We start from the raw sequence: 19,248 nt of genomic DNA on the forward strand, positions 1-19,248 counted from the left end.
GGGTAATTAGAATTCTAGTCGTAAAATCAGAGGAGGGTTGTGGAACCTATTGTATAATATCAATTCTTGTTCTTCTTTCATTCTGTCTAATAATAATTTTGTTCTTCATCCCAACCAAGAATCGCATGGATTCTGATTTAAGGTATTATTTTTCATTAATTCATTTCTTTCTTCTTCAATTTCATACCAGTGTTTATCACAAAGTCTCCTTAGCTTGGGTGCTAGAATTACCCATTGCATGTGTTTGAAGGGTAGAACCAGAGATAGGACCATCTTTGACAAAGGTGAACCAATGAAGTGGTACCACTAGGAAGAGTAAGAGTAGCATAAATAGTCACTTCATTATTCTGACATATTGTAGTCAAGCCAGACATAGCTGAATTGAGGTCATTGTTGGCCCATGAAACCCATTTATCTGTTGAGGTTATTACAGTGTGTCTGAATGCTATGTCAAGTTTTCCTGTGGATTGATCATAGGACCAGTGAAGGTAAGATGTTAAGGGTGGAAGATTACAACATGTTGTGAAAACCTTATTCTAAGTTAAGGTCTATTCTTTGCATGTGTGAGCCAAGGTTGCTACCAAACACAGGCCTTAGTATCACCATCATTTAACTCTTTTCATTTGATCCAAAAAATGTGTTTCATCTCGAAATTACACGGTTTACACATAGATTTAGAAAATTGAAATCCCAAAATAATAAATTGTATTATATTATTATTGAAAATTAAATTTCAAAATAGTAGATTGTATTAATTATATTTTGAATGATAATATAATGATACAAAAGATATAACATTAACTCTTATTTATTCTATTAGATTCCTAATTAAATAAAGTAAATCATAAAAGATAAGAAAAATAGTTAAAATCGTAAGAAATCTTCGAATATACTTTAAACAACTCTAATATATCATAATATGTGATGTTGTTATAACATAATTTAACCTATTCTAAAATATTTTTATATGTTGTAACCAAAATATTGAGAATATGTTTCAAAGAGATAAGTTAAGTTTTTACTCCATAAAAATGCGTTAGATCTTAAAATATGCACCGCATAATATGAACTAGATTAGGTCAGATTAGATTAGATTTCTCAAGAAGCGTGTTGGTTCAACTTGATTTGGTTTGTGATCTTTTATTAGTGAGTGCTATATAATGTTACCATAAAATTTGATGGATAGTTAGTATACTTTTAACATAAATCTTATATTAGTATGTCATCATGGGTCTTTAAAACATTCCAACTAAATTACATATACAAAAAGTAATAACCAGTTAGTTGATTATAAGCTATAGTTTTGTTTGGAATATGCATACACCTACTTATTGAGGGCTACAAGATATTTGTATTCTTTTGAAAATGTTAGAGAAAATAACAACCCAACTTATAGAGTGAGTTGATGTAAAATGGTTGAAATAGAAATATATATACATGTTTTGTATACTTAATAATACAACAACAACCATAAATCCTTATTTCTAATATGTACTTATTTTCACTCAATACTCTTAGTATCATAGGCACAGATTAGTCTAGTTTTGCTAATAATTTTTTTGTATTATTCTCTTTTCCCATATTTTCATTATTATTCAGTTCGCTTGTTCCTAATAATTTGATATCTGCTGGCTCTTAATCGAGTTGATAAATTTGAGGTAGGGAAGTTCGATGGAACTGGTAATTTTGGATTGAGGCAAAAGATGAATTAAGGATATGTTGGCTCAACAAGATTTATCAAAAGTGTTGCCAGAGAAAAAACCGAATGATATGGATTAAGTGGATTGGGAAGAGTTAAAGGATAAGGTTATAAGAACCATATGGCTCTATCTATCAGATGAAGTGAGGTACAAGGTTATGGATTTAATGTCACCAACAAAAGTATTGGAGACATTAGAGAAGCAATTCATGTCCAACTCTTTAACAAACAAGTTAAGTTTGAAACATAGACTATATGGTCTCACAATGTGGGAGGGTACTGATTTTCAACAACATCTCACACTTTCAATCAAATAATTTATGACTTGCAGAAACTTGATGTGAATATAGATAATGAGGATAAAGCAATAATTTTATTGTGTTCTTTGCCCAAAACTTATGAACACATAGTGACAACATTAATTTACGAGAAAGACTCAATCAAACTTAATGAGATCATGAGTGCACTTCTATCCCATATAAAAGAAGACAAAACATAAAAGAAGGGTCTGGAGGCAATGAAATGTATGTGAAAGAGAGTGAAACACGTGAGATGAAGCAAAACAACAAAGGAGGTCATGACAAGGGGAAAACTAAATTTCAGGGGGCAAAACACCAATACAATGTTTAAGTGCAAACAAACTAGACATTAAAAAAAAGATTATGCCAATGAATAGAGTCCTAACAAGCAGATGAGGAAAGATGTAGTATACATATGCAAACATCATACATAAAGTTGACTCGGATTATAATAATACATATAATCTACTATCTTTATAATCAACAAATCATGGATACATAATATTGGTTATTCCTACCACATGATGCAAAACATAGAATGATTCACCATATACAAGTAACTAATTTTGCTTTCATATATCTTAGAAATAATAAAATATGTGCAATTGTTGGTGTGAGAAAAATTAGAAGATGGATGTTGTTGGGAAAATATTATAAGGTTAGACACATCAAAATAAAAACATAAAATTTTATTTTTTCTTCATTTATATTATTTTTATATAATTTAATCCTATTATAAAAAACTTATAAATTAAAGAGTAAATTACAATGACACCCCCTGAGTTTTAGTGAAATTATACAAACCACCCCTCACTTTTCTACACCTACACAAACCTCCCCTATTTTTTAACTTTCATTACATTGACCACCCCTGCATAAGAATTTTTTAAACAAAAAATATGATAAATGCAATTAAGCTAAACAAAACATGATATATTGTGTAGACAAGTCTAAATAATATACAAATCAATGTATCTTTATTATTTTTTGTTACAAAATGCATCAACAATTCTAAAGAAATATTGTTTAAATCGCTCTTATAATATAGTGTAACGAACCAAAAATAATAAAGAAATATTGACTCATATATTATTTGGTGTCTCCACAATATATCATGTTTTGTTTAGCTTAATTGCATTTATCATATTTTTTGTTTAAAAAATTCTTATGCAGGGGTGGTCAATGTAATGAAAGTTAAAAAATAGGGGAGGTTTGTGTAGGTGTAGAAAAGTGAGGAGTGGTTTGTATAATTTCACTAAAACTTAGGGGGTGTCAGTGTAATTTACTCTAAATTAAAATAAGCAAAAGAATATATATCAAATATAAACAAAGAGCAACAGTAAACATGGAAAAATAGCAACTTAAATTTATGAAACAACTAGTTTTTAGTGCAGGTGAGGAATTTGCACATTGAATCAAAGCATGTTAAAGATAAGTACAATATGTATGGAATGTTAATGTAAAAATTTATATATAGTCACTATATCATGCACCATTCATTTGAATTATTATTTTTATGAGTTAATGATAATTAAATATAAATGATAGATAGAGTAATTATAGAACTCATACACCGTAATACATACATTTTTTTCTTATTAAAGATTTGAACCCTATAATGATGCAATGTAATTACTAATCGTTTATATCTTAATGCTATATAGCCAGAGGAGGCTATCAAGTACAATAATTTTTTGATTATACTCTAAATCTCTACAACCATGCTTAAGTTATGATATTGAGGACTTTGGACATATCCAAATTCAAAGTCCTTATTAAGAAAATGTACCAATCTTCTTCTAGTTTTCGGACAACTTCAGAACATTTAGCACATTATTATTTTTGGCTAATATAGATCGCATAAGACAAAAGCGTAAAGCTCATCCTATTTCACTTTCAAACTTGAATTTCTTTTATCAAACATTCTCATACAAATGAAAAAACTGAAGCACACTCAAATGTTAAAGGAGTAGATCACATATTTTACCTAATTTTTTTAATACATCATCAAGCAATCATACATTAATCTTGGCTAAACTGACTCTTGCATACGATAATATAAAAAGTTGACCATAAAGTATATAAAAAAATAAACTCCAATTCTGTGGTAGTGTGCACTAAATAAGTAAAAATATATCTCAGGAAAAGAAATCTATTGGAGCCGAAATTTGTTTAGAATTTCAGAGGTTCAGGTCAGGCCCACAATAAACCCATGTCTGACCCGTCTTAACCATTAATTCATTTACAAGATGTTTGGTTTAGAGAAGAAAAATTAAGGGAAAATAGTTGAGGAAAGAAAAATTTAGAAAAGAAAATTGGTAAAAAAATGTAGTGATTTTTTAGTTATTTGATATGATAGAAAATAGAAAGACAGGGAAGAGAAAATAATATAATTTTTATTAATAATGATATTTTTATTGTATAGGTAAGGAAATAATTCATTTCATGGTGTATAACTGTCTTTGTCAATAAGTGTCTATAACATGAATCAAACCCTTGATCTTTTTGTCTTTATGTGAATCTGCGAGATTTTACATCACTAAATTAAACATTGTTGTTTATTAATAATGATATTGACATGCATATATTAGATTGACTTCTTTATAATTTTAGGAAATTATCAACATTTATAAATGTTACTAACACAAAATATAATTTTTAAATGTATAGGAAGCTAGTGATGAGAAAATCTGTGAACAATTTTCTTAGACAATGATCTATTGTCCCAAAGTATGTCCTAAACCAATCAAAATGTGTTATGTCAATTAAAAAATTAAACATTCATTATTTTTTCTATTTTTCTTTCATCATCATTCATTTGGGACAATCTATCCTAGTCCAATTTTTCTACTAGTTTTCCTCTCAATATTGGAAAGAAAACATAATGACATGAGTCCCACCATTTTTTCCTTCATTCTTTCAATGCAACCAAACAATGGAAAAGATTATTTTCCTTCCCTTTTCATTCCTCGCACGTTCTTTCCTTCATTTTTCACCCCGATCAAACATAGTCTATGTCTTCCTTTGGAAGAGTAGAAAAAGAGGAGAAAATAATGAGATGAGAGAAATTGAAGAGAAATAATTTATTTCTCTCATTTGGTTTGGAAGAGACTTTAAGAAGAGAGAATGAAAAAGAGAGTGGGTCCATCATATTTTTTTTCTCCTCTGAAGTAAGGAGAAAATGAGAGGGGGATAGTAATGGAGAAAAACACTCTTTCTCTCATTTTTCTATTCAACCAAACAACATAAAAATCTCATATATTTTTCTTCTCACTTTCTTCTCTCCAACCAAAGGAACCCTAATGCTTTGTTTGGTAATTTTAGTGTTGTTTAGTTGTATAGAAAAAGAAGAGAAAGAAGTGATTTTTCTCCACTACTCTTCATTGGATAGAGATTTGTTGTCTCAAATTATCTTTCAAACTGTGCCGAAGATCAATGAAAATATTTTGTGTCAATTAAATAAAAATAAATGTTTTTGTTTTTTGTTTCAATATTATTGATACATGACATGATTTGAGACAAAGTTTGGACAATAGATATGAATATCTCTTCCCCTCCTATTTCCTCCTCACTTGAAGGAGAAAGAGATTTTGTAGGGGCATCTCCTTTTCTCTCTCTCCTAAACCAAATGAGAGAAAGATGACATTTCTCATCAACTTTTCTCATCTCACTCTCTTTCTCTTCTATTTTTACCCTTCCAAATGAATACTAAATGTTGAACAACACCTCATTTTTTTAGTAGAAAACTTGTGTGAAACATATCCAATATGTCACATTTAGAAATAAGTTATTTTTTTACTATTATTTATGATTAAATTTTTTGTTAGAATTAAACTTTCAATATGTTGAGTTTATTAGTTTTCTTTATCAGAAAAAAGTTTATATATGAAGAGATAAGTTATCTTCTTGCAGCTACTAAAATTATAACATATATCTTGTTTAATTATTTTTTTATAAAAGTATTTCTAAAACTACACAAAATAGTATACTTGTCATATTTTTACTGATTTTAGAAGATAAATTATTTTCTGATATAGAGATACTTTATTCTCTTTCTTTATATATATCTAAGTCTCGGCACAAGTTTTTATCTCTTATCACCTGGCATTTATTCCTCAGACTTCGCCAACCGTAAGTGACTCTTTTTGCACATAAAAAGAGAAAGAGAAACGTGTATTCAACACTATTTAGCACATCATATTTAATTGTTTATGATAAAGTTTTTTAACGATTAATTAGAATTAAAATTTATATTGTTCAATATTTTATTGAATAATGAATAATACTGGATATATATTTGTGGTCTCACTCCTTTGTATTACTCTATGTACTAAAAAATATAATAAGTCAGAAAAATATTTAATAATTACAATTTTAACTTAAATAATTATTTTCAATAAATTAAAAATAATAATATATCAAGTGACAGAAGGAGAACAAATATACTCCTATATATACCGATGCAAGATTAACATGACAATCATTATTCTAAGTGAAAAACTTGCTCCAAATCACTGACATGACATTTCAATAATTTCATACCAAATGACGATCATTACAAAAGTTAAAACATATACTTTCTATTTGTACTACTACATCTATCGTTTATCATGATTGATGAAAAGAATTTTAATAATTAAAATTTTAACTAAACATATATTCAATAGTAACTAATGGTTTATGAAGTGATACTAAAAACTGTAATTGGTAAAAGAAATGTTTAATAATTAATTATATTTTTCAATTAATCATAAGTTGTTGGACATTAAATGTGGTTAGCATATCCTCTATCCTGATTAGTTAGAGAAATGTTTAATAACTAAAATTTTAAATTAAATATTTTTTCAACCAATTTTACTAATGTTCATGAGAAGAAAAACTTGTATAAAGATATATACTCTATGTCACAAAATTGTTAATGTATTAACAATATTTTATTAGTTATCTCCACATACATATATCTCTACCAAGTCTTTCTCTACTCAAGTCTCTATTACATATACCAATTTATCTGCAACTAATTATGATTAATTATTATATTTTTTATTTATATATATATTTTTCTATCAAACACATACAATGACATAGTGAGGAGACTCACTTTTGTAGAAGAGGAGATATGTTCCCCTTAAAATATCCTAATCCATCAACTCAGTTCGCACACCTTCCGACAGAATAGCCACCGTCGACTTTCATGGACCCCACCTTATCTCACCGACTGTCACTACTACAATGCTCACCGCTTCGTGATTATAGCTTACCCGGGACAACATATTTAATAAATTATAGAACTTATTCATTTCTTCTTCTTCTTCTTCTTCATGCAACACCCTTCACTTCACTCATTATGAAATGCAATTAGTTATTATTCTATAACTGAAAATACAAAACCCAAATCATAGAATGGTTTCTATAGAAGAGTCTCGGTCCAATTCGACCCGGTTTTCCTTGAACCGGAATCACCAGTTTCATTCTTCCAAAACGCACCGTTTCATAGGAAGGTCGATGCGAACAATACGCTCCAATTTCTCCCAACATGAAAACCACATCAACACTTGTACCTTCACCGATAAATCAACTTGCTTATCGGAAAATCTCTCCGACTCCGTCGTTGACCACCGCCTCCGCGAACTCGCCTCCCGGAACGGCAAATCTGTTAAGTTTTCTGTTGCCTCTGATGAGGAACTCATCGATCTCTCTCACGCTTTTAGTGATTTCTCTGCTTGCAGCAGTGATATCTCCGGCGAGTTACAGAAGCTTGCGTGCTTGCCGTCGCCGGAATATATCCACAAGAACGATTCCGCCTGTGGAATATCTGAAAACGAACCGGAGCCGGTGCCTTGCACGGGGTTTCTGCAGAGGGAGAATTTCTCAACGGAGATTATTGAGAGTATTTCGCCGGAAGATCTTCAGCCGACGGTGAAGATGTGCATCGACGGCCTACAGTCGCCATCGGTTGCCGTGAAACGATCAGCGGCGGCGAAACTGAGACTACTAGCGAAGAATCGCGCCGATAACCGTGTTCTGATCGCTGAGTCCGGTGCGGTTCCTGCTTTGGTTCCATTGCTCCGATGCAGTGATCCGTGGACTCAAGAACACGCCGTAACGGCGCTGCTGAATCTGTCTCTTCACGAAGATAACAAGATTCTGATAACAAACGCCGGAGCAGTGAAATCACTGATTTATGTTCTCAAAACAGGTACTGAAGCTTCAAAGCAAAACGCTGCGTGCGCTTTATTAAGCCTCGCGTTGGTGGAAGAAAACAAAGCTTCGATTGGAGCTTCAGGAGCGATACCACCGCTGGTTTCTCTCTTATTGAACGGTTCGAATCGGGGAAAGAAGGACGCACTGACAACGCTATATAAATTATGTTCAGTGAAGCAGAACAAGGAGAGGGCGGTGAGTGCCGGAGCAGTGAAGCCGCTGGTGGAGTTGGTGGCGGAGCATGGGAGTGGTATGACGGAGAAGGCAATGGTGGTGCTGAACAGTATGGCGGCGATTCAGGAAGGGAAGGAAGCGATTGTGGAAGAAGGAGGGATTGGTGTTCTTGTGGAAGTGTTTGAAGAAGGGTCTATGAAGGGAAAAGAGTTTGCTGTTTTCACACTTTTGCAGCTGTGTAGTGATAGTGTGAAGAACAGAGGGTTGCTTGTTAGGGAAGGCGGGATTCCTCCTCTTGTTGCTCTTTCTCAATCTGGAACTGCTAGAGCTAAGAACAAGGTGAGTTACTTTAGTTATCAATTTCTTAATTGCATCAGAATTATCATCTAAACTTTGCTGCATAAATTTGAAGTAACATTTGGAACAAAAAACATTGTGAAATGTTGTCTCATATAGTTGGGAGTATGACTGACAATGAACTGTACAAACTCGACATTTGTTCAAAATTTGACTCTATGTAGCTTGATAAACTTGGTTCAAATGATTCAAAATTGATCTAATAATTAAGCTCATAGCTAGTTAAATAAATGGGTTGGACTTGAGACAAGTATAATTTGACACGTTTCAAACTCAACTCGCAAGTATAATGAGTGGGAATCATAGCTCGTTTCAAACTCAAGTTGAGTTTCGAGCCGAACAAATCCTTATTGAGTTGATCCAAGCTGAATTGTGATTCGACTCAGTTCGTGTAGTTTCCAGTCCTAGTCGACAGCCAACATACAACTAACTGAAAGAAGCATATACATAATACATGAGCTTCACACCATATCTTAACTCAATTCCTTAAGTCATCATGTTTATGGGTACATCTAGTTATATGTTCTTTAACTCATTTACTTTTGCACAACATTGGACTTCTTAGCAACCCACACTTGAAAACCCAACAATTAACCATTGTTTCCTTCTCTTATGCCAACAATGCATGGCTATGTAAATTAATTTTCAATGATGGGATGGTGCATGAATTAATTTTCAATGATGGAGTGGTGCATTTTGTTAATTTTCTTTTTCTTTCATTGTGTTTTGGTGAATTTTCTTGTTAAAGGAGACCTGGATACTGGATACTGCGTGCACTCTTTTTGTTTCCCTCTTATATTATTCCTGTTTCTCTTTTTTAGCCCCCTTTCTTTTTATTGAAGATTCTGGTTGGTTTTGCAGGCTGAACAACTCCTTCGATATTTAAGAGAATCAAGACAAGAAGCATCAACTTCAACTTCTTAGGAAAGTAATAGCATCACTACTACTTAAGAAGGTAATTATACATTGGAATTGGATATTGTATATATAGTGTTTTTGCTGATTTGTACAGTGTGGCCAACACAGTTGGAAGGGTATTTATTGAAGTTAGAAGCAGCTAATAAACTGACCTTAGATGTAAGGATTTAGTTAACAAGGTTTGGGGTTTTGCTTTCCCTTGTTCAATATAATGTTTGCTGGAGTTACAAGGTTGTCTGTGGTTTGGGTTTTGGGTTGATTAGGTTTTTTAATTTCTGTAGCCTTGATGACCCTAGTTTTGTGAAAAGGGTTGCTGATTGTACCTTTATAGGTTAATTTTTCCTGCTCGTAGTGAAAGCACAGAGCTTGTACTACGCTACTACTTGGACAACGTTTGTGTCCATAATTTCTTTATGGTCAAGCATGAGTTTTGTATATTTTGTACTGCTTAATGTTTTGCATAGGCTATTAAGTCAACTTCATTTGTTTACATTGAATTTTCTTTTTGCATTATTACAATCTGGAATGTAAAACTCATCTTGAGTCCCATGAAAGTTTGGAATATGAAGGTTGGAAAAAAACATGTTCTTCCTAGAGTTGTGGCATAAGCGTGACACCCATCAAATTTTATGACATCAAGATTTCTCCGTAAGGACCAAATCAATGATGACATTCAAAGTTTCAAGCAAATTTCTTAGTATACAACATAAAATTCTTCAAATTCCAAAAGGGGTGATGAAATCTTTAGAAAATTCTTCCATTATTGTTTTTTTTATAAAAGTAAACTCAAATTTTATTACATGTAAGATTTCTCTATCAGGACTATGTCGGTTATGATATTCAAACTTTCAAAAAGATCCCCAGTATGCAACAGCAAAAAAAATTTAAAATCTACAAAGAAGATAGGGGAATCTTTACAAAAGTCTTCTGATATCAAATTTCTGATAATAGTAAACTCAGTGAAACATGAGTTTTTGATAAATTCAGTAAGGGTGGCCCTTCTGATTTAGATTGGAGTTTATGTCGGTGTAAAATTATGTATAGGATGAGATTGAGATTTAGGAGGGAGTTTAAATTCAACCACGAATTGCATCATTTTTGTAGTGCAAAATTTCATCATTTATCATCTGACATCTTCATTTCCATTTTTCTATGCCCCTTTCAAATCTTATTGTCTCTCATAATAACGACCAATTAGCTGGTAGGGCAGGTATCTTTTGTCTTAATAATGTTTCTTTGGATCATTACACTTTCAAATCCTTAGTTTTGAATAACCAGGTGTCGGTGTTCTCACCTTTCATGCACTTAAAGGAGTGGATTTTATATAATTATTAAGTTACTTGATTGCATCATCAAAGTGATGATGTTTGGTGAGATGACAGTGACTTTTAAACTAAGTATGAAGCTTCTTGCCTTCAAAAGCTTGAGTGGTTGAACTCTTACGTCTTCTAAACTAATAGTTTACACATCTACTCGATCACAAGGAGAAAATAAAAAAGAAAAGCTAGAGGTTTTAGAAGAGAATCATACCCACCTAGGAATATCTAGATTCATATATAATAATTTTTCTTTTGGTATTTGACAAGGGTGGTGGTTAGATAGAGCCTTTCTGAAGTGACAAATTTTGAACCCTGATATACTGGCTCAGTTCATCAATTTACTTTCACTATGTCTAACTATTGTTGAGCTTCATTAACAATAATCTTTACCTATTAGTTTTTTCGGGTCTACAACAGTTTTCAACAGTGACACCGCAAATTACAAAAGTCCTTGCTGCTTATCCATTACTAGTGGCTTCTATTTATGGCAATATTATATGGCAGAAGTTTTCCACTAAGTCTGCCACAATATTGACAAAGTTCTTACCAAGTCTACCACAATGACAACAACACAAGCAATTGTTTACTTGAACAAATGACATGATTATAAGACTAAGCCAAGTCTTGTTCTTTCCCTTTGACATTGTCCTTTTTCTTGTCAAATGGGAAAGTTTTCAAGCCTTTTTTAATCAATTTTTTAAGCATTTGATTTCATGGGATGTGGCACGTATGAGATTACTGAAGAGTTTTTGGGCCAGCAGAGTGACCCATGCAGTATAACTATTAACTTGTCAAAAGTGTTAATGATTAGAACTCGAGAAAAAGCTTGGAATGGCCCTAAGCCAAATCTTAGTCAAAGTTTTTTTTGCTTATGCTTATGGACATGTTCGTGATCAACTGAGAAAGAAGTTTAATTTTACGTGTAGGTTTATATAGTAAGGTATATACTAATATATAGTTTTGAGATGTATTTGACAAATTTTATCAATATTAATCAGAAAATAAATATGTAAATGTAATTTATTCACACACTTGTAAAAAAGGAAAACAATAGTTATTTGCGTGTTAAAAATTAGAATTATTAACTTTCTTGAAAATCATAACTATTGAAGTAGTTTTACTTTTTAAATATATCATGTGCAAATACTGAAGGAATTGATAGGAAATATATGACTTACATGCATCTGTTAAAAATTATATTAAGTTACTTGTATTTAAATATTAAGAAGTTGTTAAAAACTATATTAAGATGTCAGGGTTAAGAGTTTATTCTTTATCTTTAAATTAATTTATGGTTTTAAGTAGTGTTATTAGATTGAGATCGGTCAGATTAGATTGGTTATTAACTCGATGAAAGTTACGAGTCAATGACCACTGGTTAGATAATTAGGTGATTGGTTGGACTATTTGATTTGATTCATATTAAAAAATATGATAATTTTATAATATAACAATATTCATAAAAATTTATTTTAAATATAAAAATTTATTATTACACAAATATATAATTTAACAATCAACAAGGGGGATTTTACTATAATAAAATATTACAAATAAGTTGAAAATAACATCAAACACCTTAAATCTTATGTTTTAATCATAACAAAAACACATAAATAAATTTAAATTTAATTAAGATACAAATTGTTTATTTTTTTAACAAATATCAATATAGTTAATTATAATATAATAAATATAATTATAAATAAGTTGAAGGAACTAAATTTTCTCCTCTTAAAACAATGTTGTTTTGACTCTTTTTATAAAATTAATTGAACCAACTAAATCGAACTAGTCCGACCAAATTATCAATTATATATTCAAACTGATCAAATTAAGAGAATAGCTTGAATTTATAAGGTGCTCAATTTTCAGTCAGACAGATCCGTCTGAATTTAATAATTATGATTATGATTTTTGAGTATATTGGATCCAAGATCTCTATATCACGTGCTGATTCTCCTGGCAGAAACTAATTCAATTCTCTTTCCTATTTTACAAGTAATATGTCTTTATTGGCTTCAAAAGAATAAGTAATATTTTGTTATGTGATTTTTCCAAATGAAGTAACTAAATCAATATTTTTGTTGCTAATTTTATGTGCATGTATTTTTATCCATTTAAAGAAAATAAATGATATTTTTATGTGCTTTCTCCCAATGACCCCATTTAAACCAAATAAATTTATTTTGCTAATTTTATGTGCGTATATCTATTTCAGTTAAAGAAATGAAATTATATTTAGTGACATGTTTTCTCCCAATAACTTTATTAAAACTAAATCTTCTGTGCTAAATATAATATAAACATTATAAATTAAAAAATATACTTTAAATGTTATATACCTGTTAACAACCAACAATGAGTTGATTAAGTGATATAAGACATACTGGATCCCTGTATAGACCAAATGTCAAAAGTTTGATTTCTGTGAATAACATTTGTTGAGAGGAGCAGTCACTTTCGATGAAATTGACTAGCTTGTATGCCATAAGGCGAAAGTTATACAATAAAAACAATCAACCACAGTTAATTGTTCATATACATTCAAGTTATAGTAGAAAATATATAAAAATGCATTTGAAATAACTTATTAAGCCTAGAATGAAGGGAACAACCAAAGCAAGTTTTGAGAAAGATCATTTCAAAGAATAGTTGTAGAAATTTAACTCAGACATCATCAAACACTACCCTATTTTGACTTTAGCCATTGAATTGAAGACAACACAAATAAATTCAGGATTACAAATATCATATGAAGGCCCCTTATTCTTTTATTGTTCCCAACATTTGTTTTCAATTTACCCCATCAATATATACCCACCATATCCAAGTACTCTTTCATCATTGATTTTTCTAAAATGATAGACTAATGGTAAGATAATTTAGATAATCAACCATAGCTAGCTTATATATTCAGAAAATTTTGGTTGCAACATACTTAAAGTAATCTTTGGGTGGAAAGAATTTTGGGGTAAGAGGGGAAAGTTTGATGAGTTTAATGTCTACGCAAATTTATACACATTTAGTATATCATCTACACTCATTTGTATTATTTTTATTTAAGAGTCAATAATGATTAAAAATAAATAATGAATAATGCAATGACAGTGTAAACAATGCATTTATCTTTTTTCTCAAATCTCATGCCATTTGATTATTAAAATAACTTTCAACTTACAAGAAAGGAGACCAATCATGTACAAGAAAAAAATTGTACTGTGTAGAAGATGATTCAGCTATTATTTTATAGAAATCAGATGAAAATCCCTTGATAATAATATCAGAGAAATAAACAATGTATCTCTTACAATCATAAAAATCACAATACTGAAAAGGAAAAAAAATAGAATAGTTTGAAAATGAGAAATGAAAAGGAAAGTCTGCTTTTTTTGTGTATTTTTGTCACTGGAGATGTGCATCATATGACAGTTCTGACAAACTCCACTAACCTGATTACAAAGTGTCTCAAAATCCCAAAGAAAATCTATGTTTCACTGAAAGCTCAACCCTTATAAGTGTAAAGCCCCTTTTAAGTGCTTTCTGTATTTGTAAGTTATTCAACACAGCCAAACCAACTAGCTCTAATGAAATTCTTGAAGCACTAAAGCATATGGAAACAAGAAAAATTACACTTTCCACAATCTTTTGCCTTCTGCAGCAGTCATACTTTGCTAAAACATCTAAGAATCCATGGCATAACTTTTCTAGGCAGCAATACCTGAAGCATAACATGTTTAAAAACACATTAATACATATAAGCCTTGTATGTGATAATATCCTGATTCGAATAAAACAACATGTGTGATTAATTGAGCATCTAGCAAGTAATCAGAAATAAGGGATTCGGTAACACAAACACAATCAATTACAATTTGATTTGCAATGAGTGTAAATTATTAGACTACATAATGTCTTGTAGTTGATTTGGTAAGTTTTATCTTGTATAGTTTTATCACATTGCACTCGGCAAGTTAGTGAAACTATAACGCCGCAACACTAGATATGTATTTTGGTAAACTATATCCTTTTTTGGGGTGCAACATTAAGGGGATGTTACCTTGTGACCTGGAGGTCAACAATTAAATTCCTGGAAAAAGTCTCTCTTTTTGCACTAAATCACTTTTATTGTATAAAGATATATTTATGGATTGCAAATTGATGCACATTCTCAGACAAAAATTAAAATTATGATCACATGGCTAAATGTCTCTTCACAGAACCATCATTTTTGAAACATGTCCTAATTAAATTATTAATTCACAGGGATCACAAAATAGATATCTATAGAAGCTAGTGTTATTCACAAGATTCTAGCAGACACAACCACAACCTGTGAGATGAATAGAAAATAAAGAATCTGGAAACTTTATAATGGTATTAGTGTTTTGAGCCTTAATCAAAATTCAATTTTAAACATGAACTACTTCATATATGCCAAGTCTAGAACTTCAAACAGCAAGGTTTTTTTATTTCCAGATAAAAATAAAACAGTAAGGATTTACCTCTATCTGGTTGTGTATTGGAAACAGCATAAGCCTCAACATGGCCACCGGAACTTTTGCTCATTAAATCAGAAACAGCATTTCCGAGGCCAAAACCAAGAAAACCAGCATTTGCTAGTTCTGAAGGTGATGATCCCCAATGGTCCCCATAGAATGACCCAGCGGTCTCATAAGTATTATCTTTGTAATTATATGCATCATCATAGCTTCCGTTTGGTAGAGCAGCATATGATGAAGCCGGTGCAGCAATGTTTTCCCGACTTTTTCCATAACCTACTGCTTTTGACCCTAAAAACACATCTCCAGAGCTATAACTAAGACTGCTCTTACCATATCCAGAGCCAATGGTTCCAGCTTGATCAATACCAAGGGAGGAATTCCAAAGTGGTCCAATTCGACCAAAAGAACCCATGTTTGAATTTTCGCTTCCATATCCAGCAAAGGAATCAGAGCTTCTATGGTTAGTAGCATAGTTAAGATTCCCGTTCCCCCACAAATTCTGATTTGCTGAACTTATGGTTGAATTGTTACCTGCACTTGTACCAGCATACCCTATGGCATTAACATACCTGCTCGGACTTCCACTATATGAAGGGTTCAATGCCCGTCCTAAGAGAAGTTGGCTCAATGGTGGCTCAAGATTGAGTCCTGACCCATAAGTAGGACTCATAAGAGGATATCCATTGCGACCAACAGTAATAGGACTCAATCTGTCGTCTATTCTAAGTCCGTTCCCTCCAACCAGACTTGGATTATATCCCTGAAGAAAACCATTAGCAAAGCTACTAACTCTACTTAGACCATAGTTATATCCACCTATCTGAGCTCTACTTGGACTTGGAGATAATTCCTTCGGAACAGCCCTCTTAACCTCAACCATTTTACCATGCAATTCATGAAAAGTTTTGTAGAGCACCTTCTCAACTCCATCCTCAGAATCAAAGGTGATGAATCCGAAACCTCTTGGCCTTTGAGTGTTATGGTCATACATCACGACAACATCTGTAATTGTTCCAAACTGATCAAAGTAACTCTTAAAGTCACTCTCAGTAACTGTGGATGCTAGACCTCCAACAAATATTTTCTTTGTGCGGGTAGGAGTAGGACCGGGAGACCCATGACTGCTGCTGTTGCTTCTGTTCAGAACATTCTGATCATCTCTAGGGACAGCTTTTTTTGCTTCAACCTGCATATGGAGTCCATGACGATAAACTTCATTTGAAAACCTTCTTATACAAACTGATCAATAAGTGGGGCAAAATAGATACAATAGTGGGGAAAAGACCAGTGGTCAGGATTTGAAGTAAGGATTTTGTTTAGAAAGATGCAAATATGGACTTAGAATTTTCTTTAACAACTACGACAATTCTAGTATCGAGATTCAATTGATATGATCTTCTCTTTGCTTCTTCGTATTAATCCCTACCCCATAACAGATCATTGGTCAGGATTTGAAGTAAAGTTTTTGTATTAGAAAGATGCAAATATGTACTTAAAGATTTCTTTAATAACTTAGTCAATCTGAGTATCAAGATTCAATTGGTATGATCTTCTTTGTTCTTCGTCTTCATATTAATCCCTACTGCCGTGAAAAAAGCTAGCAGAACTCAGTTGTACTTGTCAACAACAACAAGCAAGCCTTTATATGACTTCACCATCCTCTTTCCTCAAATATATTAATACCACTATTTTTGCATTAAAATTTCACACAAAATGATTCAGCACCTGAAATATCTGATGAGTAGGTGACCCATTAGTAGGAATCACATGGAGAGTACATCTTCATGAAGATTCTGACGTACTCAGCAACATAAATATTTCACAACCTGTTTCATGTTCCAAATGGAGCAAAAAGTGTATTTTTTTTTATTTAAAAAATGACTACCCATTACACGAGGCTCCTACCTAGTGAGGTATGGGAATGGTAGATGTGTGGAGTCTTTACCCTTGCTTATGAAGAAACTGTATCCATGATTTGAACCCATGACCCCCAGGTCACAAGGCAAGCAACCTTATCATCGCCCAAGGCTCATCCTTCGGGATTCAATTTCCAATATAATACTTTCTTTGGAAGGGCTACTGTAGCCTGGTAGAATTTCTTACTACACTGGTTCTTATAACTATGATATTATATTCTTCAAAGGATGAAATACTACATACTATTATAACATCTTCAGGCATCAATTATTTGCCTGTAAAATATTTGTCTACCCATCACTGCTATCACGCCAACTATCCCTTGGAATTGCCTATATGATTCAAAATATTTAAACTTGTATCACCATGAACCCATACTATTGAGTCTCATTCAAATATTTAATGCTCAAATTGCATCATCTAAGTTAGCGGCCTCAACTTAAACACTACCAAAATATATATCTTTCCAAATCAATATTATAATTTTTTAACTGTTAGAATTTAGAATCTCTTTTTTTTTTTTGCTAATAGTGAAATTGAATCATAATGCATTAAAAAAGTACAAGAGATTTGCTTGCTTCAATATCTTTTGCTAGGGGAGGGTGCATATTGATTCATTTTGTAAAATTCTCAATATAGAAATTCATGTAATTGTGAGGCTCCAACATGGATATCTTGAAAGAAACATAAACATACAAATAATGATGGGCAACTTACAGTTCTTCCATCTATGACATGCTTCTCCATAACAACTCGCTCAGCAACAGAAGGATCAGCAAAAACAATAAACCCGAAACCACGGGCACGTCCTGTGGTCCGATCCTTCATTATAACAGCTTCCACTACATCTCCAAAATTCTGGAAATACTGTCTGAGTCGGTCTTCATTTGTGTCCCAGGAAATCCCTCCAATGAAAAGTTTGCCAGGGTCCATTTCCATTCTGCACTTCCCAACACTCCAATCAATTCTATTTCTAACCACAATATGCAAAAATAAAAATGAATCTTGAAAATTCATAATTCTTCATCAAACAACCATTGAAGCACACAAAAAAAATGGATCCAATCTGTAATTCATAATCTCCTTCGTATCCATTTCCTAACATTGAGACAACATAAAATTCAACAAAATAACACGAACATAACATCATAATGCTGATTGAGACACGAAAAAAACATGCAGAAAACTAAATCTACGTTTACAGACAATTTTACAGAAAACTAGGATGTTCCAAACATCAGATAAAACACAATTACACATAATTGAATCCATGAAATCTTATTAGATCAACAACCCATAATCTAAAATTACAAAAAGAATCAAACTTTAACTCAAACTCCATTTCAGAAAAAAAGAAAATCATTGAGAGAGAAAAAGTACCAAACGAAGACAACCCAAATGAGAAACTGATGAAATCTAAGATCTGAGAGAAAGCATAATAAGCAAAGAGGGCGAGAGGCCCTCTTTTTTTTTTTTTTGATTTGGCTGTTTCTTTTGTGTTAGAAGAATTACGGTTGATAGAAGCAGATAAATATATAGAAATGAATGAAAGCTGTGTATCACACAGAACAAGAGATATGTATAGAAAATAAAAAGAATTTTGCATCATGGTATATATATTTTTATGTATTTATTTATTTATCGAGAGAGAGGTTTGTCTCTCTATCTTTCTTGTGTAATGTGTAAGAAAGTTACATCAAAGGATAGAAGATGGTGATTGTTCATTTTTTCCTAAGTTGAAGATTATATTTCAGATAAAATATTCTGATATAGAAAACTTTAAAAGAAACATATATTTTTACCCTATTGTTAAAGAGTTGATTGATGGTGTTTTTTTATATAAGTAAAGTTTGATA

The 19,248-nt window shown here is 31.8% G+C and overlaps 2 protein-coding genes across 3 annotated transcripts; one reads left to right on the plus strand and one right to left on the minus strand.

Moving 5' to 3' along the window:
- LOC109333616 (U-box domain-containing protein 2-like) lies at nucleotides 7,297-10,088 on the plus strand. The gene is made up of 2 exons (XM_019569138.1): nucleotides 7,297-8,715; nucleotides 9,595-10,088. Exons 1-2 carry the CDS (start codon nucleotides 7,402-7,404, stop codon nucleotides 9,655-9,657), a joined length of 1,377 nt encoding a protein of 458 aa, XP_019424683.1. The 5' UTR covers nucleotides 7,297-7,401; the 3' UTR covers nucleotides 9,658-10,088.
- On the minus strand, nucleotides 14,234-18,963 carry LOC109334512 (heterogeneous nuclear ribonucleoprotein 1-like). Of its 2 annotated transcripts, none has more exons than XM_019570330.1 (4): nucleotides 18,773-18,963; nucleotides 18,110-18,365; nucleotides 15,476-16,661; nucleotides 14,234-14,691 (listed from the first exon to the last, which is right to left on the minus strand). In XM_019570330.1, exons 2-4 carry the CDS (start codon nucleotides 18,329-18,331, stop codon nucleotides 14,678-14,680), a joined length of 1,422 nt encoding a protein of 473 aa, XP_019425875.1. In that variant the 5' UTR covers nucleotides 18,332-18,365; nucleotides 18,773-18,963; the 3' UTR covers nucleotides 14,234-14,677. The 2 variants fall into 2 exon arrangements, with proteins under 2 accessions (XP_019425875.1, XP_019425874.1); XM_019570329.1 differs by having other exon boundaries at nucleotides 18,110-18,332; nucleotides 18,773-18,962.

This window comes from Lupinus angustifolius, chromosome LG19, assembly GCF_001865875.1.
Source record: "Lupinus angustifolius cultivar Tanjil chromosome LG19, LupAngTanjil_v1.0, whole genome shotgun sequence".
Taxonomy (NCBI): Eukaryota; Viridiplantae; Streptophyta; class Magnoliopsida; order Fabales; family Fabaceae; genus Lupinus; species Lupinus angustifolius.

Bases quoted from the DNA above. Each gene is read 5' to 3' on its own strand.
- LOC109334512 (XM_019570330.1), bottom strand. From the start codon at position 18,331: ATGGAAATGGACCCTGGCAAACTTTTCATTGGAGGGATTTCCTGGGAC. The intron at 16,662-18,109 runs GTAAGTTGCCCA...CTCCATATGCAG, and splicing joins ATGTCATAGATGGAAGAACT to GTTGAAGCAAAAAAAGCTGT.
- LOC109333616 (XM_019569138.1), top strand. From the start codon at position 7,402: ATGGTTTCTATAGAAGAGTCTCGGTCCAATTCGACCCGGTTTTCCTTG. The intron at 8,716-9,594 runs GTGAGTTACTTT...TTGGTTTTGCAG, and splicing joins CTGCTAGAGCTAAGAACAAG to GCTGAACAACTCCTTCGATA.